Source organism: Chroicocephalus ridibundus, chromosome 7 (genome assembly GCF_963924245.1).
Source record: "Chroicocephalus ridibundus chromosome 7, bChrRid1.1, whole genome shotgun sequence".
Classification (NCBI taxonomy): Eukaryota; Metazoa; Chordata; class Aves; order Charadriiformes; family Laridae; genus Chroicocephalus; species Chroicocephalus ridibundus.
In genome coordinates, this window is record NC_086290.1 from 21,860,074 (window position 1) to 21,886,423 (window position 26,350).

The 26,350-nt window shown below is 41.4% G+C and overlaps 1 protein-coding gene across 2 annotated transcripts in view; it reads right to left on the minus strand.

Annotated features, from left to right (window-relative positions):
* STK39 (serine/threonine kinase 39) overlaps nucleotides 1-18,542 on the minus strand; it is a 101,337-nt gene extending 82,795 nt beyond the window's left edge. Inside the window, exon 1 of one of the 2 annotated variants that reach the window (XM_063340874.1) lies at nucleotides 18,289-18,542. In XM_063340874.1, the coding sequence (XP_063196944.1) occupies nucleotides 18,289-18,409 (121 nt within the window). In that variant the 5' untranslated portion in view covers nucleotides 18,410-18,542. The remainder of the gene's footprint in view (nucleotides 1-18,288) is intronic. The other variant, XM_063340873.1, reaches the window with a different exon arrangement.
* Between the last annotated feature and the right edge of the window lie 7,808 nt (nucleotides 18,543-26,350).

A 26,350-nucleotide genomic window follows, 5' to 3' on the forward strand; every position in this document is an offset into this window, starting at 1 on the left:
TTCAGTTTCTAGCTTTTACCCCACAATATAAAAGAGATCTTTCAGTATTACTCATTTTGTTTAAAAATAAGTTATAATTCAGCTCACTATGTTCCTTTAGGCCACCATACTAAACCCTAAAACTTTATGAAACTGAACTTCTTCACAGAAAATGAACTCATGATTTCTCTCTCCATCTTCACACAACATAAATGCTTGCCTTCTAAGAACTTCAGGATAACCATGTAAATACAATTTACTAACAATTTCTGCCCACTTTGTGTTCTTAATTCATGCTGGGATCAAATCTTATAACTCACCCTTACAACTCACTTGGATACTAGTTTGTTTATCCTAGCCATTAGGACTAGGACATAATTCACTTAAAATACACTAAGTGTTCTATGAAATCTATGTGCATACATAGAACTGCTACTTCTGCATTTTCGTCATTCAACAATTAATCTCGTTAATTCATCATGGAGCTATACAAAATGAATTCGTTCTGCAGTTGGACATTTAAAAACATCACCATTATGGCTATAGAATCACTGGGTTATTCAATTGTTCTATTTACCTTTTTTTGGGAGAGAAGCTTACACAAAGTCTATGAGGTCTAGCTTATCCCATACTACTTTTCAAACTCCCCAAAGATGATAATGGTCCACAAATATTTCAGTGATCCCACTGAAATCTTAGAGAAGTATCCTAAACATCCACATCAAAATAATTATTCATTATAGAAAATCTACAAGAGAATTTCTACACATGCATTGAGCCAACCTGTACCAAGGCTAAGATACAGCAAGCTTGAGCATTAACCAGACATCACATTCTCCATGAACTAAAAAAAAGCCGGGGGACTCACAATCAGCAACAAAACCCCACGTATAATAAAAAGAGAGGCAGGAGGGAATGACTAGACTTTTTGAACTCGTCTCTATTTCCCTCCACCCTCACTAAAATAGTAAAAGGACTGGTTGTATCAGATGTTTTGGCTAGATAAATTATAGGAAATATTTAGAGGTTTTCCATGCAGTACTATATTATAACTCCCTCCCTGTCAAATCTGTATAACAGAATAAAGAAATTCTTCTGAGAAAAGCACATAACAGGAATCTACCTTCTTGAATACAGAGGTTTCTAGCATCAGAGTACAGCAAATAACTATCAATCACAAATTAATTATTCAGGAAATGAGACAAATCAATACTGTACAAGAAAGTGGAGAACTTATACCGATGACCTGGAAAATGTAAAACTCTTCCTTCCCTCCACCAATGAGCCCAGACACACTATTTTGAAGGAACTCTTCTGAAATGTCTGTCTTATCTGAAGAACAATCAGCTATCACCACCACTCATAGTTCAAAGAATTTTAAAAGACCTTTACTCTAACAAAGGCATTAAAGAAATCTGTGGCTAGAAAGTGAATCCAGATACATTTAGATTAGACACAGGTTTATTTAATAGTGACCGTGTTCAGCTTTGAAATAAGGTATCAGCCTAAGTGATGGCTTTTTGCTTTCAGACACTTTCTTGGTGAGGAGACTTGCGCCTATAGCCATAAAAAGGTCAGCACTTGTCAGCTTGGTACAATGCCATCAACAAATTAAAATCAGATTAGAAGGTCCAAGGATGACCATTAACTGTGTTTGGGGTATTCAAGTAAAGCTGGCAATAAGCACACAGTTTGGAAAGGGAGGAAAGAAAGACAGGCTACGCCCGCTATCTCCTCTGACCTCAGGACTGCCCCTCCCTCTGTTCCCATCCCGGCTCTCCCAAGAGAGACTGACAAGAAGTGCTGATGTTAAATCTCAGTCTGAGAGATTCTTTTGTTCCCCTCATTTGTCAGAGAGGCTATATTTAGTGCAACTACTGAAACAAGTAAAATAAGTGAACCACAATAAATATAGTCACTGTGTTTAAGCACATGGGAGAAACAATAATTTACAGGTGGATCAAGATCACACATTCTGTTGAAGCTTGGTAGAAATAAAGCCATGCCTCTCTGCTAGAGAAATACATTCTGTTCCCCCATGCAGTCATGTCACATACTGCACAGAGTCTTGCCTTTGAAGCTGCAGTAGTAAGACAGTCAGTATCCCAGCTCCCTTACCAGTTTTCCAATCCAATATACTACATATAGTGCAGAACAGTTTTATCCCCCCGTGCTATCGTGGTTAGTGATTGAAGTGACAACACCACAGCAGCAGACATGGTTAGCAACCTACCTGACAGCCCTGCATTTCAACACTGGAAAACTTTCAGCCCTGTCAATCACAAAAATAACACAAGGTACATGACAAAAACACATTCCTGCCCATTTTTTAAAGAAGGTACCTACAAAGCAATTCAAGTCTTTTAGGTAAGAGAAGGTGCTAACAAAGTTGAGCATCGACTTTTAGAAGCACATTGCATCAGAAACAGAAAATAACCTCAATGCTTCTCCCCATCAGGGAGCGTAGTGATAGGATGAGGGGTAACAGTTTTAAACTGAAAGAAGGTAGATTTGGATTAGCTATTCAGAAGAAACTTTTTACTGTGAGGGTGGTGAGACACTGGAAGAGGTTGCCCAGAGAAGCTGTGGATGCCCCATCCCTGGAAGTGTTCAAGGACAGGTTGGATGGAGCTTTGAGTAACCTGGTCTAGTGGGAGGTGTCCCTGCCCATGGCAGTGGCGTTGGAACTAGATGATCTTTAAGGTCCCTTCCAACCAAAACCATTCTATGATTTTGCCCATCTTTGAATAGGAAGCCGCACATACTCCAAAAACACCTTGGTACTTGACACCAAAAGAAAGGTGTAGATGCATTAGAAAGGAAATTGGAGTGATGCCAAACATCCAGGCAGTTTAATGCCCATCTGTGAGTGTCATCACCAAATCTATCTTTTAACTAAGTACTCCATGGCCTTGAGTCCTCTTATGTGTCAGTCATGGAGCTCATAGGGAGCCTGGTATATTTCCAGACCTGGCACGAGAGCATCTTCCCATTCATTAGCAATACACGTCAAGGAAATGTCAGCACCACAGCAGGTAAGGAAAACCTAAACAAAAGCAGTCCACTTTCAGCAGGTGTTATCTTCTCCCTGACTTGCCATTTAAAATAGATGAGTCGTCTAAATAACGAAGTTGAAAGGGAACTATAGCAACTCAAATTAGACCGTCTAGGCAAACCCCATATTATTAACACTACCTAAGATTAAATTCCTTTTGTTCTGCTCCACATCTCAAACATCTTCATAAGAAGTGTTGTTATAAGTGGAAAATATTTATATAAAAAAATCCACAATCACCACTATTTCAGAATTTGCAGTTATCAGAACTGGAATTTGCCTTGCGGAGGTGTCAGGATAAGACTGGTGTGACTGGCGGCCCCTGCTCCCAACCCCTGGTAATGTAGGTTAGCATAACTAGCACCATTTTATAAGGCAAGGAGCCATTCTCTGTGACTGAGCAGGTCACGTATTGATTCCTTTTCCCCTTATTATCAGGCCCTGAAGGTCCTGTGAACCAGGCAGACAAACCAAGCAGATTTCTTCTTCCCCCTCTACTGTCCTTAACATTCCTGGGCGCCAGGCCGATTACTCCCTTCCTTACTGGCCTTGAAGGTCCCAGGCACCCAGCCAAGCTGGTGGTGGTGGTGGCAACCCCATCACAGAACAGGGAAGCATAACGGCACACAGAGCACTGTCCATAAAATCAAGCAGTTACAAGTTTTAAGCAGGGAACGTGGACCAGAGCTGCGGCACCCTCGGTGGTCAGGGTTGCCTCCACCATCATCTGCTTCCTCCGAGGACTGACTGACTCATATGCTTTTATATGATTTTCTAGTCTAGATTATGATTGTTATATTGATACAACAAACCATGTATTAATACTTGACCTGATCTGCCGAGGGTCCAGGTAATTAGAAATTATAAGTTAAGTTGTATTATAAACTCTGTATTACTTAGGTGATTAGAATTCATAAGTTATATTATAAATTCTGTATTACAATACTTACAAATTGTACTATATTGATTCTGCTTGTAGAAATCCCGTGCTGTTCTAATCATAAATTCTGTGCTATACTAATCATAATACCCTCTTGAGAAAATAAAGCTTTAATTGTAACTACAATTTTGTGCCATCATCATTCTGCCAAGGATCCCTAAAAGAACATATCTGTCCCCTTAGTGACAGGTGACAACTGGTAAGCTCAATTAACAGATTCTTGGGAGTAAACAGATGTTATTCTCTAGTGCAGAATTTACTTCTCGCACACCACAAAATTATCCTGCTCACATGTGCTAAAAGAGAAGGGTATGGCGGGGGGGGAACAACCAACATACACAGACAAATTAATAAATACAACTGAACCTAAAAAAAAAACACAAATAAACAAGCTAAAAACATTCAGTTCTGACCCCAAAATACATCAAATCTCTCGTAAAATATGCTACTTAAAACCTACAACATAAGAATTTCAATGGTCATCAAATGTGAAATGCAAAGAAAGTATCTCTGTCCCAGTTTGCACAAGTTAGGTTTTCCTCACAAGTCCCATGGCTTTCAGGTCTGCTTGAGGTATCTTATCACCACTTTATATTCCTAGTCCATTTATAATCCCTTCACTATGATTTTTCCAAGGTTGTGATTATGAATTTAGTTCATTAAGAGCTTAATGAACTAAGGAGTATGAAACTGAACTTAGCAGTGAAAAGTCAAGTTCTATACCTGGAATGATCTTTCCTGTGAATCACGTTACCCTCCATGTGAGCTGCCATTGTTAAAAAAAAAAAATTGATACCAGGTATTATGCATAGGAGTAAAATAAACTAGGCTCTGTTTTAATATTAATTTTACTCAAATTTACAAAAGTTGCAGAACAGGAATTGGGAATTCAATGCCACCAAGAAATAGCATGTATCAGATCAGAGAACAAGGAGGTTGCTTAGTTGTACTTACCTAACGAATGCCTAAGATGCCTCAAATTTTTGTATCAGTGTATAAAGGTTAACTTGTGAATTCACCAAACTTATGGTCTAGAAGATACCTGTGCCATTGAACAATGACTACTATTAGACATAACAGTCCATTACTTAAAGAGATTTAAAGAAATACTTTCCTTTGGGCATGACGAAAAATAATTAACTAACTAAATCCATTTCAGCCCAGCACATAAAGTAAAAAAGGGAAGATCTACCCTGCTAGGTTGTCATTAGGTCTAATTCTGTAAAAGAATACGCTGGCAGGAGCATGGATCATTTGTAAAAGTTCTCTGAAAGAACTCTTGAGAAGACCAAAACAAGGAACTGAGCCACAGGTAACAATGGCACACATGTAAGACGTATTATTATCTGTTAACCTAGCTCACAAGACAGAGAGGGGGAAGGAAAGCTATGAAGCACCTGAGCCCTTCTCCGGTTCACATTAGTTTTGTAATCAGATCTGCACTGGCTTCCTGCAAAACACAAAAGAATCCAACTTCAATCACACCACAAATTTGTTAGGGAAGAAGAAACAGAAAAAGCAGCAGCCAAAGAACCTGCAGCAGGCTTTTCCACCCACGCTTTTCCGCTGCTCTTGCAGCATAATGGGCAGCGCAGCTGTGCCGCCCAGCTGGCACACTGCAGCAGGAGTCCACTCCCGTTGTACAATTACACCAGGGCCATCGTGTGATAAGGAGAAATGTGGATGTACTGTACTTGACATGAATGAATCCAACAAATCCGTACGCATTCTGCATTTTCCCAACAAAGGGCGTGAAAGAGAGTTGAAAGGAAGGCTACGACTTGGTTTAAGAATTTGCTAAAAAAATTAAAATTAATTTTGTCTGTCGTGTTATTTTCCATTCATCCTGACAATGTAGGTCAGATTTTCAGGTAATAATGTAAACGTCTGTGTTTGGATTTTTTTATTTTTTTTTTCCACTTAAGAGTTGTACCAAAAACTTGCCATCAAATTCACAGAACCAAACGCCATACAAAAGAACATCTGTGTAAAACAGAGACAGTTTCTTGCTGTTTTAATATGCTGTGGTCAGAATCATAGAACGTGTTGGGTTGGAAGGGGCCTTTAAAGGTCATCTAGTCCAAGCCCCCTGCAGGGACATCTTCAACTACATCAGGTCAAAGATTTAACTAGATCTAACATCTTTAACTAGATCAGGACTGTTAGGTCAAAGACTATATCCATGACCTAACAGGTCTCACTTTTTTTTTTTTTTTTTTAAACTTTTTCTTGTCATTCATACAGTGTTACACAGAAAAAAAAAAATCACCTTGAAATACATGTAAGAGGTCTTGACAATTTCTGTTTTTACAGAGTTTTATAAAACTAGGTGAATTTTGCACACATTTTGGGAGAATAATAAATTTGTTCTTACCGGGCTAGTCCAAAAGTGTATTTTTCACCTCATTGCTTACAATATACTTTAACACTTAAAAAAAAAAATTAAAAAAATCGCAGACTTCAAGCTATCTGTTATCAGAAAGAAAAAGCAAAGTCTCCAGGGCTTTTGTAGAAGAGGGTGTTTCTACAAGAAATCTGAGAGATCTTCTTCTACCTAATTAGCCCTCCAGAAAGCATACCAGCGGGGGCATTTCATTTTTCCGTCATCGATCTGAAGAAGCATAAACACTTCACTCAGAGACGTGCCACGAGAACTAGCTTTTTTTTCTACATTCATTTGAAAAACTGCTAGAATAAACTTCCTTATCATTCAGTCAGCTGCACAACAAAAGAACATTGGGTAATAAATCTCAATTTAAACCAAAGAAGTTTATCTAGAAGAGAATGGAAAAGCTGACATCATTCTTCCCTTAAAAATTTTGTATCCAAATGCGTTGTTGCAAAAGTCTAGGGTTTTATCCTAGAGTGAACAGTCAACACAAGAGTTTCACAGGAAAAATCTCAGCAGTAATACTTCAAGTATTAAAAAGACCAACAATGCAATTTAGAAATACACGTATCCAGATGCAGTTCTTACTCAAGGGCAAAGCCTCCTATCAGACACAAGAGAAATTAAAAATTTCTAGACAGTAGAAAAAACAGAGGAATAACTGACAGAAGATAAAGTAATTGAGGTTAGAGGGAAATTCAAAAGAGAGCACCAACCTGCACTTCATACTATTTAGTTGCCTGCACATTTGCATTTTGGCTTTGAGCAAACAGGGCAGTTTTGAAGTGAGTATCCTCTCAATCTTCCTCACAGAGCTTTAGTTTGCTTTGTAGAGCAGCTCTTGTGCATGCAAAATCAACTCCTTTTGGAGGAACCTGAACCGGAAATTCTGCTCCAGCAGAAACATGCTCTAGCCCCTGAAAAATGTAATGGCTCAGCCAGTCTTCAAATATTTTCAAAAAACAAGGACAGCTGGGATGTTTGGTCTATGGAACTAGTGTATATCTTGTTCGAAGTAAAACTCCAAACCCGAATAGTTCGTAGAGATGTCAACATTGACTGATTCGCTCCCTTTATCTGCTCCCATTTCACCAGAAATTTATAGACACAACTAAGATACTAATGAAATTCCAATGTGCAACCAATTTGTAATCCACAAATACTCTCCAAATCTGCCTTTCTGTTAGCAGGAACACTTTTGTCAGAGTTGCTTCCTAAACTCAAGATGCTCTTTGAAAGAACAAAGCCCCAACCGACTATCTTTCTGCTATTTCACACAAAGATACCACCAAAAATGTTTCAAACTATGGAATCATTGAATCATTAAGGCTGATCTAGAGATCATCTAGTCCAATCTGCCTGCTCCAACAGGGCCAGATAAAGCAGGTTACCCAGCCAGGTTTTGAGTGTCTCCACAGATGGAGACTCCACAGCCTTTCCAGGCAACTTGTTGCAGTGTTTGATCACACTCACAGTAGAAGTTTTCTTGTGTTAAGATTTTTGTGTCCACTGCCTCTTGCCCTGTAAGTAGGCACTACTGAGAAGAGTCTGTCTCCCTCTTCTTCATTCCCTCTCATCATGTATTTATACATATTGATAAGATCCCCCTGAGCCTTCTCTTCTCCAGGCTGCATAGTCCCAGCTCTCAGCCTCAAATGAAGGACGCTCCAGTCCCATAATCATCTCTGTGGCCAGGGACATGCTGAAGTTTTGCAGGCTCACACCTGAAGTACAAAGCTGAGGAAAATCTCTGTTAAATGAGACCTCCTGAACAGGTTTAGTTTGTCCAAGCTGAGACATGACCGGCAGCGCTAAGTTTTGTACTGTTTCTGATCTCCTCCTTACCTGCCTGCCCAAACCTCACTCAGCTGTGAGTTTTCAGAACACCACAAACAAAAGCCCTAGAGTAACATACACTGAATAATATATCTGAAAGAAACAGCTATTTTGAGCTACAGCTGTCTACACAACAAAAATCTAGAAGGAAGAAAAGTTCAAAATAAATTACCTTCTTGTAATAAGGAAGAAAAAAAGTTAACCTAGCAGTTAATTTGAATCATACTTTACCACAGCAATGTCATCTTATAAGACCAAATATAGGTGCATGACACCAATGCAGAAATAAAGATTTTCCTTCAGAGTTCATAGATGTAAGGAAATAACTTCTTTCTCCAGCATCACTCTAATACAGAGTCAGTTCTTCCTAAAAAATACAAAATAAAAACAAAACACCTTTCCTATCATATGTTCTACTACAATCTTTAAAGACTATTATGTTACATGGCTAGATGTTTTTCCCCCTAAGATAAACTGCAAGATCTAATTTTTAGGTAAAATATTTTCAGAAAAAGAAACAAGGATTGTGATCGTTTTATTCTCCCTGTTGTTTCATCATCAATACAGAAACCATTATTCAATGTGCATGCAAATCCTGACATCTGGAAGGCAAAACTCATACTGGAAATGGCTCTGCATAACTACGTGAGAACTTGATACCTGATATTCACTGTGGGACCAAAAGTTACCTTACCAGGCCATCATCAGAACTCCACAGAAATCTGCTTAACTCCACCTTATACAAGCAGGGTAAATCGAAGATTTGCTGTGCTGAACCAGATATCCTGCCTAGAAAAAAAAGCTGTTAAAAGAGAATTACTGTTCATTTCTGAAGTATCACTATAAACAAATGCTGGTGTTGATTTAGTTGGCATGTTTTATTGTTTCTCATTTAGTTTGAAAGTAAACACTTGGAACAATTCTAACACCATAAATGCAATATTTTCCAAGTCTTCTGGATGTCACCACATAGTGCATCATTCTCTTCCGAGAATGAAGAACAGCAATCTCCCAAAACAAAGGCAGTATTGCTACTGCACTGTCATGAAGATCTCTAATTAATACTGCAATGTTGAGCTACAAAGCATCTTCAGCCAGTTCACCCCAACAGAACGTGCCTGCTAGAATTTGAACTCCTCGTGGCCACACTGTACAAGCGAAACACTTACCTATTTCTCATCCTGCTTCTCATGAAACAACGGAAGAGCTGGAGCAATATAAATGCTATCATAGCATTAAATTTTCATCAGGTGATTCTAATCTAATTCTAATGAAGATCCTATTATTAGTTTGAAGTGGCTCAGATGCTGGAAGCACAAGACACTAACAGGAATAAATTATAAGTTTAAATTCAGTCCCTGTAATAAAGTGTCTTCAAACTAAAGAAGTGAGAAGGGAAAAGTAACTTTATAACTGAATTGTGATCCTTCTGAATCTAAGCATGTTTCTTCTCAGGACTCTAAAGCAATACCTCAAACTTATGATCTTGCCTGTATTACTCCTACAGGACAGAAACCATGATCAAAAAGTAAATACACAACATTTTTATGGTCTGCTAAATTAATTGGTTTTGTACCACTACCCTGAGGCAGGTATACTTGGCACATAGTTTGCTTACAACTATAGAAATAATTTGTTCCTATTAAGAAAACCCTTAGACATTCAACATTGATTTTGACCTTCAAGATCGTATGTTTTAAGTTCATACTACTTCTGAAAGCATGACTAGGAACTCAGAAAACCTTCCAAGTTTTAGTCTGCTTCTAGTCCTCGCTTCTCTTTAAGTGTGTTAGCATAGTTCAACTTAAAAGCTGTGTAATATAATCATTACATCTGCCTGACAGGACATCCTCAAGTTTCACCTACGTTTTGCTTCTGATCAGAATACCTCAGAGGAAGTTAGACATGCACAGAAATAATTAGGCTAATAAAATGATTCAGAAATTGTTAATCATAAAGACAAAAGATTAATGGAGACTACTAATTTATCATACTGGGGTTTCATCAAACTGTTGAGTAAAGTCACATACCTAGCCAAATACCTACGGGCAAAGGACTGGAAATACTGACTCCACCAATGCCACAAACTTAATCCTGCAGCTAACGAACGAACGAGCGACACTGCTCAAACTTTTCACTGAGGTTCTTTCGGGAGCAAGCTGCAGGACTGACACAGCAACCCTGGAAAATCGCACCTGAGAATTGATCAGAGAGACTCTAAAAATCCACCACCTTCATCAGCACTGTCAGCATCTCACCACAGCCACGGAAACTTTCTACAAAACAGTCACCAGTCAACTGAAGTCTACTTAAATGTCAGGAGGCATGCACATTTCTCCACGAAGATTAAGCTTCTTCCCCTTTACTGCCATTCCCCAACTATCTACCCTCTCCTGAAAGGCAACCAACTCTCATAAAGTAACTCTAACTTGACAGCAGTTTCAGGAAAAATTAAGTTCCTCCTGCGCTGTCAGGTACCACATAATGGCTTGTTTCTCCCTGTATACTCTCCCTGGTTTTTCTCATTACTACATTTTCTGTCCCAGGCCTTGGTTTTGTGGGTGGTTTTTTTTCCACATGTTTTTAGTCTCGCCCTCCTAGGCCCCCAGGCACGTGTTAAAAACCACAGCACGGTCTCCGGCCAGAAGCACTGTGCAGGAGGAAGCAGGTGGCAGAGAGAAGGAAGAGCTGCATTGCCACCACACAGCCCTAGGGTAGGCAAGGGAGGAGGACAGCAGCCAAACCCCACCAAAGAAGGTACGGGACAAGCATTCAACATGCACTAGTCGCTTCAATGATGGAGTTGATTGCACAATCACACAGAACCTAGTACGGTGTGTATACAGACTGACATAAGAAGGAAAAAGAAAAGTTTTAAAGGAAACTCTTCTCTCAAGGATTTCATACCAGCATTGCTTCATTCTGCCACTGCTGGATGATAATGTTCTTACACCCACAAGCTTCAACCGTGCGACCCTTATGCACACCCAAAAGACCTTCAAACTTAGCAAGAAACAGTGAAATCTAGCAGTGCTGTCAGGATTTCAATCTACCAACAAGGATGTGCTGCAAAAGGCAGCAGTAAGTAAAAATCCACTCATTCAAAAAAGCTAATTATTCTTTTACACAGGGTAAGCAGTATCAACTTCTGTCAAGTGTGATTTCCTTTAGGGGAAAAAAAAATAAATTAAAAATCTTGCTTTTAATTTTGGGCACCAGTAAATTTCCTAGCGACATATTTATCTTCCAAACAGATTGCTCCTCTAGTGCAGTGTCTCAGCAGTATCCCAGTGACTTCAGCAAACCCAAGAAGTTAATAAAAGTAACTAACTTCACTTGATTTTTAAGGTCTGTTCTTTCAACACCAAGAATTGCCATTTTTACTGGAAATAAAACCAGCTTCGACCTATCACTGTCTTATCATTCTGAATTATTTTGGAAGAGAGGAAGAGGAAACAGAAAGAAAACCAAAAGGGTCATACAAAAATGAAATATGGCCTACACTTCTAGCCACTATATCAGCCACCCACATCTCCTTTGCATTGAGTGCTCACTGATTTTGGCCCTCAGGCCACTCAGAACAGATCTGGTTTTGTTTCCATTTAACAAAGAGAGGCTCCATTTGACAAGCAGATTCTGGAAAAAAAAACAACTGGTCTCTGACTGAAGGGAAAGTGCTTCTTCACTGAAAGCAAAACAAAAAAAAGTAAAACAGTTCTTATGTTGTTGCAGAGCAACACATGACCCAACTTAAAATTGCTCTCCCAGGTCTGAACTTGGCCCCTGCTATCAAAGTACCCTTACAATGCTGGTCACGAGCGGTGGTCCCACTTTGAAGATGTAAAGCCTTGCTGTTGTAAGGCTTAATGAGAATGAAAATCATGCAGTCTCTTCAAATTTCCACACGGTCACCAGTGGAACTGCTCCTCTTCTAGCACTCAAGCAGCTCCTGTGGAGCCAGGACTTTCCAGGTCTCAGAGGTTTCAGACCTTATCTGTAGGAAGAACTTGGAGCAGGGAGAGCATAGGGACAGGAGGGCCAAGCATAAAGGAGGTAGGCAGATTCCAAGAGCAGGAAAGCATAGCACACTTTCTGTAAATTATCATTACATTGCATCAGCAAACTGCCTGATGTGTTGATTACATGCACCTTTACCGTTCCAGTTAACAAATTAACTTTAAAACAAGCTTTATTTGCTGGTTATTTACAATCATGATGACCCCAAAGCAAGTAATGTATAATTTTCTTTATTTTCATGCCATTCAGGTTCTTGTAAAACATAATTAATCTTCTTCCTGATAAGTCTGAATTCCAGTTGCATGAGTTAATTTTTTTTTTTTTAAATTCACTAAATTATATAACAAAGTTTGATCACTGAATCACTTACGAAGCTTAACCTCTTTGAAGTAATGAAAACTACAGCCTTGTCTCCAATCCGGGTATTTCTAACGCAGAAAGTTCATTTTCATTCAAAAAAAAGCCAAGATAGAGCTCCCTTCCCCAACACTATTACTATCATGTGGAGACAAGGCAAATAATTAACAACCACAAGCTCTGCACAGCCTCATTAGCAGCACAGTACTCTGAGTGTTCTACAAGGTATTTTTAAATTGCACCGTGACCATCTTTACTGTGACAAATAAATTAGAAGCCACTTCTTATAAAAATATTAAATAAGGATTTAACATTTCTAGAGTTCCGTCAAATGGTTATTAGCTAACAGAAGATCTTGAGCACTTACTTCCCAAAACATAAAATTTTAATTTACAAAATAATAAACTCTTCCTGTCAAGCTACAGATGTATTAAGTTATGATTAACATTACGAAGGCTATATTTAATATGTGCATATACAATATCCTTAGGCTGCTGTGGTAACTTTTAAGATTGGTAAGGAAGAGAATTTGCTTTGGAGCAGAATTAAGGCAGGCACACCGTTCTTTTAACACAAAGCTTCAGTATAAAGATCTTAGGTAGTGTTAAGTATTACTTAGCAAATTATGCAGCTCCTTATGCAAGAATTACAGGGGTTTTGAAAATAAATCTCTGCAAGAGCAAATATCAAAGTTTACCATAGCTGTAGTTGCTATGGTGTGGTATTTCACCGACCGCAGTCCAACCTAATTTGCAGCATATACATAACAACTACTGCAAAAGAAAGCCCTGCAACTGGTTTTTTTCCACTCAAAAACCAAAAAGCCTCATTAAGCACAGGGGTAAGAAATTTTTAAAAGTGTGAATGAGACAGGAGCGCCTGATTAACAGAGCAACACAGAACTGTAACTCTACTTCTAACTATAGGGAGGCTTTTCACAACAGCATACACCGTGCTTACAGGCTTCAACATTAGTTCCTGAGCATCATAATCAGACACTTCTCTACAGAGTCAAAGATCTCTGATAACAACAAATATAGGAGAGTCTATTCTCTGTCAGACAAAAAGCCATTAGCAATACACATGCAGCAGGGGAGGGGGAGGAAAAAAAAAAAAAGAAAAAAGTAAATAGCATGCCATAGAAACACCAGCGACTCCAGAGCCATTAACGTGAGAGTGGCTCACAGGCTGCTCACAATAAGAACTATAAAATCAGCAGAACAGTCTCGAGTGATAACCCGTTCTACTCAAAATCTTAACACATTTGACTTAGCAACACCGCACCTCATGAGGCAACAAGCCACAGACATTCTTGAGCTCAAAGTTAGAAAGGCAAAACTAGAGGAAAGCCTCAGTTCAAGTAAGGTAACCTTTTTAATGAGTTGCAGCCAATATAGATAATCCATCATGTAGCAGTAACCCTTTATTTTCCAATTAATTCTGGCTGGTTTCTAGCCAAATTAATTTTCCAAGTCAGTTGCAGCAGGAGAGCTGAAAATATAATTTTATAATGAAAGCGATCACCCAGCCTAATCACGAGATAATCCAGTGCTTCTCCATAACCAACTCTTCCACAATTATCAACGCAGACTGACAAACATTAAATCACATCAAAACAGCATCAACTCCAATGCAGTTTTCCAAAAACAAGGCAAAGCCACTTGTTCATATCAATTTAAGAAACCTTTTTTTTAAAACAAAAGCAACACAAAACACAAAAACCCAAACTAAAACACACCAAAACACCCAAACAAAAAAAAAAACAACATAGATTTAGTGCTGCTTTGTCTCATCCATGAGATGTAGGACTCATTACAATCTGAAAGGTACAAATAGAATTTTAACACTATTCAATTTTCACATTTTGAAGTCGATTACCATTTAAATGTTTGTTCTGTGAAGATTTGCTTCTAAGGAGGAAAAAACCTCGCATACATAAGTGACAAATTCAGAGAAATCTATTTCAGTTATTTTAGTCAGAATACTTGGTTCTAAACACAAACTGAATAAGAACATATCTCACAGCATTGCTCTTATTAGCTTTTTTTTTAATCTAAGTCATATCCAGCTTACAAAAAAACCCAGCACATACATTAAAGTCCACTACACATTTTAACCTAATGCATTAAAATCATAGAAAGACATCTCCCAGGTCTTCACTAAATTAAATCTGGCTCTCCCTTAATGGCAATTACAGTTCTTATCTCTGTAACTCCTACCGGAAGGTTGCTTTGGGTCCTCCTGTCCTAAGTTAGAAATCCCCTTCTAACTTCCAAATGGGTAAGTGTATGGACAGCCTGTATCAATCTGAATTAATGTAAGAATTTCCTCTTAATTCGCTAACCTACACATTTACAGACAGCAGTCAGAACTGTTTCTTCCTGCTCCAGAAAATAGGCATTAATAGGAAGAGCCTCTTCCTTGCATCAGATCTATCAATCACGCAGCCATGCAGCAAGTCAAACAGGGAACCTGATCCAACAGAAAACTAACACGGCAGAAGAACTAGTTCTCTGGCAGATCAATGCGATCCTTTCAACAGCTGCCTGTTAGAGCAAATTAAATGTATCATGGAACTGCATACCAAGAGTTTATGAAGAACTGGCTAGCCACCTTAAAAATAAAGCAAACATGGAATAACATCTCCTAAGAAGCACTCCTTAAAGCCAGCATTTTCTCTTTAACAGGCACTTGAATCTCCCGACCATCCCAAAGGAAGCAACGGACAGAGAAGGAAAAAAACCTGTATCATTTGAAATCCATATAATGTGGCCTCGGTTTTGAAAATAGCATTTGGCTAGACACAGATGAACAACAAGAAAAGTTCACATTCTCACACAGAAAAAGAGCAGAACTTCTCCAACTTGCTAAACCCACAGGATGAAGACAGCCCACATGACTAACAATGATTTTCACTTTATGATCACCACCAAAACTTTCAAATGCCCCCTAAAACAGGCCATTGAAGTCGTTCTGCATCTGTGTTTTAGTTACCATACAATATAAAGCCTATTCAGTTGGTAAGTGGCGTGATAAACCATCCTGGTGTACCTTACCCTGTGTACCTTTCCTCCTGCAAAGCCCACAAAGATGCTTCCTTGTTGTTATTTTTCTCATTTAACTGGCAAAGGGCTATTGTAACTGAACCCATCCCTTAAGATGCTACCCAGCTCCTCAGGGAGAGGTGTGTAGTGCTTTCCAGAAGTGAAGGGCTCTGTTTCAGCAAGTGGTAACAACTCACGTTCACAATGCAATTAACCCTGGCATGGCTGATGCAAAGGGATATAACTTGCTGCTGAACCAAGTTCAGACCGTATCATCTCCCCTCCTTCAGGTATAAAAGATGCTTTAAGAATCACTCCCTCACTACGTTCATTAAAAGTAACAACATTCATCCAACATCTCCAAAATTATGCACGCATTTGGTCAAATATATAGAATTTATAAAGGTTTGGGGTTTTTTTGGAGGAAGCGGGGTGGGGTGTGTTTGGTACGTTTTTTACTATTTTTAATAGTATCAATACTAAATTTAATCTCATAGTGGGTCTCCTATAAGTTAAGACAACAAATACAAGGTGTTAATGAAAAAAAATACATATTTGACTAAACACAATATTTTTAAGTTAAGTGGTACAAAATAAATCTCAGTGAGTTTGAGAGAAAGTCATGTAAGCAATCTAAGCTTAGTGAAAGGTCAACCGAACTCAGGCAAGTTCAGTGTGTCCAAGAATCTGATTCAATATAAACTGACCTCAATTTCCTCACTAGGCACGCACTTTAGTTAAAGAAATAATAAATAACATTTAATTGCACTAGTAGGTAACTCTACAGATAGGACTAGTAGGTTTCTCTACAGATAGGTATTTGCTACTCCAATTTAGCATCTACCTGTAAAATAGATGTATGCTTATATATAAACGATTAGAAATACATTTTACATATCAAAAGATACAAGCTTTTACGTGGAAAGAATAAAGTGGAAAGGAGTTTCTAAATTAAACTCTCACAAAGGCATTCTACAAGTACCACAACAGAAAATAACTACTATTTAAATAACCCATATGACTCATGTCACACCCTAGACAAGGATTAATCCAACACCTTTGAGGCCTTTTTTACCTTAGAAGGATCTACTCAGCAAAGATAGACCTTATGCTAATATAATCACTTCCACTTGGCTAATTTAGATCCATTCCCCAGACTGAGTAAGACAAAGTCCTCTGGCCAGGAAATGCAGCCCATGGGGGGCCCTGCGCTGGCAGCACTGGCTTGACGCTGAGCACCAGTCTGGTCCAGGCCAGCCACCTCCAGGGATCCGAACACCTGAACCCTCAATCCCTCCTCAGTCCCTTTTCACAGACTAGGAAGTGCAAACAGAAACACAAAGGCACCACCTGGGTCAACAGAAAGCCATCCCATTTTAAGGATGAAGTACTTTTCTCAACTATTTTGTTTCTGCCTGTGGAAAATAAAAAGCTGATGACAAAAGCTGAGTACGCACAACTTTGCAAGCCAGATCAATAAGACTTAGTTCTAGCTGTCATCAGCCTGAGAACAATTAGCAATAATGTGTAATACTTAAAACAACCAACAGCATCAGCACGCTAAACTCCTGGATTTTTTTTCATTCACAAGAAATAGTGATTTACAGTTTTAGAGCTGGCCTTTGCCATTCACAGTATTTGCTGGAGGTTTAAAATGTTACATATAGCAAGTTTTCCCAAAGTAGTTCATTAGCAACAAGCAACATCTAGGTCAGGAGAGGCAAAACTTTCCATCGCACATACTGCTAACAACAGTCATCTTTTCACATAGTAAAATTCAAAATAATCCAATCCAAATATAGGGGATGGAGACTGAAGACATCTGATCTGCGTTAGCCGGACGCCTGAACAAAGCGCTGAAGCGCTACCAGACACCCCCGGCCGGCGGGGCCGCGGGGAGGGGGCGGCAGGCGGGCACAACCCCACACGGCAAACCGGGACGGCGGCAGGTCGGCTGGGGTGAAACGGAGCTGTAATCCCCCGCCGGCCTTACGTGCCCCCGGCGGGGACGAGGAGCGGGGCCCAGGGGCACAAGGAGATGAGGGCAAGATTAAACAGTGAGGGAGAAGAGGAAGGGGTTTAAACATATCTATATATATATAAAAAAAAAATAAATGTAAAAGGAAGTCACCACGATAGTAGCAGATCTAGGGGTGAGATTTGCCTCCCCCATGAAACCACCGCAAAAATGCAGAGTAATCTAAGCGGATGCACGCACATGTGCGCATCCACAGCCGGACCCAGCACACACACAAAGCACCGAGAGCGCTTCTGCGGAGTTGCCGAGGTCCCAGCGCACACCGGCAGATACAGGGCTCGGGCGGCGGCTGACGATGCACCGCAGGGCAGCGGAGCGGCAGCAGCAGCGGCTGCAGCACCCTCGGTCGGGCCGCACCGGGCGGGGCGCGGCGCGGCGCGGCGGGTTCTAGAAGGAGCCGCCGCCCCCCGGGGCCGCGCCGCCCGCCCGCTGCCGGGCGGATAAAGTTTGCAGCAGCCGGCGGCGGCGCCACTGCAGTGCAGGGCGCATCCGCCGCAGTGAGCGAGCCCCAGCCTGCCGGAGGATGAACGCCGGTAGGCCCGGAGCCGGCCGGCCGGCCGCTTAGCCGCCGCGGCATCCCCTGCCTCCGCCCCGCGGCACCCACCCCCCCGCCGCCCTCTGCGCTCCACTGACCGATAACCTCCTGCAGCTCGTAGGCATCCCTGCAGATGGGCCAGCCGACGGCCGGGGCGGCGGGCGCGGGCGCCGGCTGGGGCTGCTGGACGTGGACTGGCGACTCGCCCTGCTCCGCCATGATGCTGTCGGAGCGCACAGGCACCCGACGACCTCCTTCAAACTTCCCTTCCAGCAACACCTTTCGGCCGCGCTCGCTCCCTCCCTCCCTCCCTCCCCGCGCAGCCGGCCGCCCGGCGGAGGGAGGAGGCAGGGCACCGAGGGGGAGGAGGCAGAGGCGGGCGCCGCCGCCGGCCCCAGCCGCTCGCCCCGCACCGCTGAGGGGAGCGGGAGGGTGGCTGTTGGGCCCGGCGGCCCCCGGCCGGTGCCGGCAGAGCGCGGTGGTCACTCTCTCCCGCCCTCTCGCCGCCTGAGGGGGAATGGTGGGGTCCCCGGCGGAGGCGGGGGGGATGGCGGCCCCGGTCACCCCGGGGGTTCGCCGCCTTCCCCAGCGCCTGGTAACCTGCCTGGCGGCATCTCCGGACATCTTCCTTGCCGGCTCGTTCCGCTGCTCCCTGCGAGCCGCGGCTGGAAGCACGGCGAGGTCCTGTAAAGGGCGGCGGGCTGAGCCTGTGCAGGCCCCGGCCCCGCCGGCAAAGCCCCAGGCGCCCCCTCAGACCCCGCCAGGGCTGAGGATAGGAGCCAGGGAAGGCCCTGAGGGAAGGTGCTTGGCATGGTGGGGATGCTGGAAAGCACCTGTTAGGCCGGTACCATAAGCACACAGGCATCCCTGGAGCTCTCAAGCATACAAGCATTACTGCTGAGAGGACTGCTGCTGCAAGATTACCTCTATTTAAATTTGGGGATGTGAAAAAAACCTATGTGTTTTCATCAGGGATGAGAGCTCCAGTCCTGCAAAGCAGTTAAGTTGCTACTTGACCTGAGCGGCCCTTTCCATGGAGGGCAGCAGAGCTGCACCAGGTCACCTCTGTGTGGACACCACCTCCGCTCGTGCTGCCAAGGAGGACTGTGTACAGTCGAGAAATGTTCCCCTCGGCTAACCAGAAACAAGTGATTTAAACAAATATTCAAAACAAGAATCATAATTAAACTTCTCAACTGCTTCCCAAACAAGATGAAATTAAAAAAAAAAGTCTATGGTTAGATGGAACTCTGCTGATAATACTAGTACAGAATTATTTTTTATCTTTCCACCCTCTTTGTAGCACCAGTGTTTGTATAATATCAGCAGGATTTTACTTACTATGAAATAATTTAGAAAATAGCTATTTGTACAGACTACAGTCTCACTCCCACTTTGAATGCCTTATATTTTAAGATTTATGGAGATTTGGAAGAGTGGTAAGAAAAGACTTCTGTAGATTTTGAAATCCCACTTCCTACTACAGCAGGAATTTAAGGTAATTAGAACTAATAATGAAAATATGTGAGCAGGAGAGCTTTCAAAGTCAGCACCTGATTAAAAGCAGAACTGAATCTCATCAATTGTTAGGAAGTATGATGAAGTGTCATTTAAAGTCATAAAAAGATACCTATAACACAACCTGTTAGATTACCTTATTCAGTCCTAGTTCAGTTCATGATAACCCTCTTTTACTAACTAAACATTTTTGTCTAACTTATTTAGTGAAGACTTTCACTTAATAAAGGTTATTCCGAAAAGGAAAGCAAGTTACTTCTGTTCTGCTGCCTTGCTGAGAAAGCTGAAGGGAGAATGAATTCCTCGCTACCTCTCAACATTTCATCAGAAGGTGTATCAGCAACTTGCAAACAGGGATAATTTGTGCACTGAACTTCCGTTTTCTCACATTCAACAGTTAAGCTCACTATAGAGGCTCTAGGTAGTAGAAGAAATATCGCACATTCTTGTGCTAAACTAATGATTACTCTCAATCTCATTTTTAAAAGCTAGGTGATTAAAATATTTTCATGTACACATGTTAAAAATTATCTGCCACAAAACTAAAGGTCAGCAAGACTTGGATGAGGACGTATTAAATTGTCATTCAATATTAAGCTTAATGCCAAGACTAGACAAACTTGTTGTTAGTAGAGAAGACCTTTCTGCCAGCAATAGCATGGAAAAAAAAAAAAAAAAAGAAAGACAGCAACAACACAGGCCAAATCAATCAGCACAGAAAAATGGGTTACTCACTATTGATGGAAAAGAGCCAACTTCTCCATCTGTACTCGGTTGTTGCGGGTGGTGGCAGGGGGGTATGGTGTGGTTTTGGTTCCTGAGCCATGAATTTCTGTGATGCTCCTGCCATATCTCTGTCTAGACTGCTGGTTTACATCTGATACCATCATAGTGATTTTTGTCACGATTATTGCCCCAATAATCCTACAACTTTGGGAATTTGTAGAGTGCACTCGCAACTTGTTGAAATGAGCAGATTTTACAGGAAGAACTTTCCAGGATAGCAATTTTATGAACCTGTGTGAGATGTGCTGTGCATTTAGGGTACAACTCAAGAAAAACATCAGAGCCGGGTAAGATAATGGGAAGGAAAGCAAGAGCAAGACCTTGAAGCAGCTGGTCCGTGCCAGTAGGCCAAGCTGCCTTTGAAAAGCAGGTCCCCTGCTGGAGATAGAGGAGAAGAGCCCTGCAGTACCGAAGGCTCTGCTGTTCAAAGCGTTACAAGCAGGAGTTCTCCCACAAGACTTTTCAGGCACTGAAAAGAATAGCAATCTGCAGGTTTTGGAGATGCCAGAGAAAGAGCTAGGACTCACTTAAAATCACTGTTCTCCAAGATGAAGCCAGTTCAGATCGATCCTGTCTGAACATGGTTGGGCCTTTCCTAGTGCTTGAAGACACAGAACTCCAAGAGATTGGCCGGGTCACCGAGTCCAGTCAACAAATTATTGACTCCAAAGTGAAAAAAGGCTTTACATAGCCAAGCTACAAGCAAAACTAGTGATATTTAAAACCCTGTAGGCCACCATGGGAGAAGAGCTAAGCCAATGCCCAGACCTTTCGATAGTCCCCAGCAGTACCCTCTGCAGATAGAGCCAAAAAAAGAAAAAAAAAAGTTTAGAGCAAAATAACTCAGACTTCATTTACAGGTTTGAAGGGTTTAGACAAGAATAACACTGGTGCTTACAACAACATTTCAGACCTATTACTTAGCTATAAGCATAAACATACCTATATAAAGTCAAAGACAAGCAGGAGGACTGGGGTTCAAAGCCACGGTACATACACCAGTAGCATGCATAAGGCATAACATCCACTCACTCCTTCTTTTCTGAGTAGAAAGGCAGCAGATGCAACGTAAACGGCCATATAACCTAACACAGACTAAAACAGTGAAAAGGAACTATTCTCTTTACCATCACTTCTGCCTCAAAAAACCAAGTAAAGTAAAACCATCCTCTCTCCCAAAAAGTGGCCTAATATTGCAGTTATGACCATCACATGGTGTAGCACAGCTCTCTGCAATTATGTATGTAAATTTTGAGAGCCTCTAATTTGGTAGCGGTGAGGGACAGCTGTGCTTTAAACCATGTAGTGAGATCTGAAGGCTGACAGAACAGCAGCAGCTGGTGCTGATGGGAGTGGACTAAATGCTTTCAACCTTCCTTTCTCCTCTAGTGAATGTACAGTTAAATAGGTAACACACCCATTATTGTCACTAGGATGCTTGCTTTCATCAAAGCTGGCAGCTTAGGTCAATTTCTGTTCGCAGAAGACATGAGAATCTTCTTGGAAATTCACATTACAAAAAGTGCCTTAATATACTGGAAAACATTTGATTCAGAAGTCACTGTCAGCTGTGTTCTTACTAAGTCTCACTGAAGTTAATGTCTATCAGAGCATAGTGACCTTACAAAATAAACCACTTTTATTTTTTTCCTAGGCTGGAGGCCTTGGTGCCTTTGTCTCTTTTCTGCCCCCCCACCTTGTAAAGCTTTGCGGGCTGTTCCACTCAGCAAATTTACTCCTTAAACTCAGGTAGGAAGATTTTGTGTTCTGGATATTAATGATTGTTGAACCAGTAACCATTAAGCTGGAGTTTATTGTTATATAGTCTAATGAGCCCTTTAATTATTTCATTATATGCCATATCCCAAGCTGTTACCGGTCCTTGCAACAGAAACTTCCATTGCCTTTCTGGCAAGTACAGTCAGTGCCACACTACATGCCACTGTGATTAGTGACTCTTTCTGTTAGAAACAGAATGAAGTACTGTTCTCTTCCATGTGAACACCAAACCTTTTTCTTAAGTATTTTCTTATTTGACCATGCTATTTTTCAGGCCACAGATAAAGGAAATGCTCACATCTTTGTCTCAACCACTCTGAACGTGAGGGGCCTTGACAGGCATCTTGAAGGCGTCACTTAAAAGAATAATGGAGCCTATGTGAGCTTCTCTGCAGAATGGGAGAGCAGACGCAGCCTCAGTCTCCAAAGAGCTCATTCCTCAACGTCACAGCTAGCATTGCGTGATAGGAACCGCTGTTAAGGTAGTTAAGTATTCCCATCCTCCCCATCCAGTTTTTCAGATGAGACTAGCAGAAGGCATTTTGCCCTTAACTTGCCGTTGGTACCAAACCAGCCAAAACTTGAAAATCATCAGCTTAAAAATGACTAGCTCGTTCCAGCATCATAAGCACCAGTGGGTCATTACCTAAATCATGATGGTACACCAATGATTATACATTTCAAACATTCGAAATTCAGAGCTGTGCATGCATTTAGAATGTTTACACACTAGCCATTCGTGTATTGGCAACAATAGCCTTTTTTCAACAAATGCCTTTTGGAACCTGGAGGAATCAATTTCTGCTATGATGATTTGAATGAATTTAGGCTACAGTCACCATGAAGATGACAATGGACTAAAGATTATTGTTGCTTTTGAGCTCCAGTTTAACATCATTAAGATATTGTGGGGGTGTCTGGCTTACTGGGGCTTTGAGCAGGAATGAACTCTCTGTATCTGTGAATGGATAAAACTCAAACGTATAGAAGAGTTGATCTAGGAACTTCCATGGCTTTCATCACTGTAGGATATGAACATCTCATGCATATTAATAAATTAATCTTCACATACCAAAAGGCTGGGGAATATAATTATCTCAATTTCACGACTGGAAACAGAGAAAGCTTAAGGGGTTTGCTAAAGGTCATACATGTAGCAAAACTGGGAATATAACACATATTTTCTATGGATGGGATTTCACACAGCCTCACAGCAAGAGCAGAGGCCTAATCTGGTTGACACCTAATTCCTGGTTTCGTTCAGCTGAAAATATTAGCGAGTTCACTGGGCAGCCAAACAGGTGATAGGCAGGAGAGACAAGAGAAAAATGTGGCCAATAGCAGGGAATGGGATATGCCACGATTTAAGCAGGAGCACAGTTTTAGATTTGTTAGATGGTCACGAAATGACACTAAATCCAAACCAAATGCCTTAATTATAAAAGGCTATTCATCATTTGAGTAAATGACTCTAGCCTTTCCTCGTTTTCTATTTATAGGATCAGGGAAGGAACAGTTCATACTTTACTGGAAAACTACAAACTTAATTCAGCAATGTTTATAAAGTGCTTGAGTTCTTGGGATTGAAACACTTTGAAATGTTTCCCTTTTGGTTTTGAAGATGTAAGCTGAAATAATTTTGTAATCTAAATGCCATAAGTGTGCCTGTATATGAAACCCAACCATTAAAGAAAAATTTGTGATGACATTTAAAATTTCCAATTTTTTTTTTCTGATGGAAAACCTGGGGTCTGATGGCAGCGCTTTCTGGGAAATCAAAATGGCAGTTAAGAACAAAATAAAGCTTGCTCGTATTTTATCTTTCTTTCCAGCATTATGATTTGCAAATGAGAAATTAAACTGTCCAGAGCTGCTGGCTAAATTTCCCCTCAAGTAATTCAACAAGATTCCCAGTCCAACTTGAGCATCATAAAAAGCTGAGGCTCCTATCTCTCAGGGCAGCTTGTTCTGCTTTCACAGAACTGGCAGAGCTCCTCAACCTAGGTCATTCTTGAGGAAGAAAGCTGTTTAATGAAGAGCTCCTGCTTGAGCAAGCCATGTCAGGGAGCAGCGAGGGCTGGGCTGTGGGTGCCAGCAAGGCAGCAGGGCCAGTGGCTGCACCAAGTGGGCCTGGCAGGACCCCAGCCAGGTGAGGGAGCAGGCTCAGGGATGGCAGCCAGGGTTGGTGACAGTCCGATGACCGCCAGGCGAGTCTGTGGGGACAGGGCAGGTCCAAGCTGCAGCTAGGAAGCTCAGTCAGCAAGGGTAGGGTGCAAGACTGGGCACTACTACAGAGTATCAGGCTCAGGCAAGGACCAAGCATGGCTGCAGCGTAGCTCAGGCAAGGACCACAGGCAAGGGCCTGAGCTTGAATGCGGCAGAGGACCCGGGCAAGGCTTCTCATAGCTCTTTATTGAACCTTGGCTCTTTTCACAGCGACCTGCTCCAAGGTTACAGAGCAGCACCATATCTGAGCTGGCCTTGAATACAGACAGTGAAACCCCTAGGAGTAGGGAAAGAGGTTGCAAATGCAGTTGGTGTGGTCAGAGCCCTGGCAGCATGTGCTTAGCATCAAGAAGTCTCAAGTGTTTCTCTGGTTGGGAGTGCTTACCATAACCATCATTAATTTCCAGAGTCTCAGGGCAGAGCAAAAGTACCATCCGCATAGCTTCAGATTTGGATTCAGAAAACTGCCTATTGCTCCAATTCCCTCTACTTTAATAAAGTGCTGAAACAAGGCGATCTACCCAAAGGGGAAAGGTCAGAAGTTGCCATCCTTTCCTATTTATCAATTAAAGTTCACAAAGCTTCCTGGCACCAAGACAAGCTATGGAATAATGCCTGAAACAAAAATCCGGTAACAAATGAGTAGTCTCCACTCTGGGAAGATTAAAATGCCAGTTAAGGCACTAAAAATAGAACTCAAATCTAAAGGAGAAATCTCTCTTCCTCATAACGATGAGGTGCTTTAAAATTCCTAAACACACTAATTCCTTTCTCTCCTATCTGTAAGAAAAGCTAAACCATACAATAATAATTTCCGTGCATGTTCACAGTATTGGAAAAAGATCTGTTGACTCAAATATTTGTATTTTATTCTTCTCTAGAAGACCTTTAACAATTGTTTCAAGTCTTACACCATTTGTGTAATTTAAGAAAAGTAACTTTCTTTGCAAATGCATCCCTTATTTTTTTATGATTTTTTAAAATATCCGATTTATCTATGGATGACAGAAACCTAAACTCATCAATGCTGTGCTTTTAATAGACAAGAAAGAGAAATTAGGTGGTTTAGGCACAACCTAATTTTAAGTTTTACTGGCATATCATTAAAACAAACAACACACCCCCAGCAGACATCATGCTGTACACATAAAAGCCCTACATTTAGTATATACCACTAGGTATAACATGTCAAGAAAGCACTCCTAATTCTGTTTCAATCATTATCAATAGTAGAATCAACTGTGCGCGACAGTCAGATTCCCTGGTGTAGGCAGGTTTTGCTGTTATAGCTTGTAATGCGTCCTCTGCAAATACAGTGATCAAAGTCGCTCTGACCCAGTACTCTGGCCAGTATGATTGCACCTACAGAACTAGTTATAGCAGCAGAAACCACACTTTGACTAGTTCTGTTTGCTATGCTTATGTAAGGGTGCTTACTGTACTAATATAAAAGCCTAATTTTGCCAATATACAGGAAAACATTTGGAAGTGGTGCCAGTAAAATGCAGTTTTACCTCTGTTGGTAAACAAGTCCTAGCGTAGGCACAGGTTTGTCTTACCAGTGAGTATACCAACACATGGCATAGTGCTGGTATGAAAGTACTCACTGGTATAGGTCGAACCACTTACACAAAGCATCAGCTGCAGTGGTGTAGTTCTAGGATATGATCTTTGAGTGGCACCAGAGAGAACTGTATGGGAAGAGGATGCTACGAGCAAGGGGAGCAGGCACAGCTCGCTCTGGCATGTGTAGGGCCCAGGGTGAATATTGCTGGGTAACAACCAAAAGGCAAGGATAGCATTTGATGGGAAGAATGGCGCAGCTGGAAGCTCTGAGACAACTGAATATCC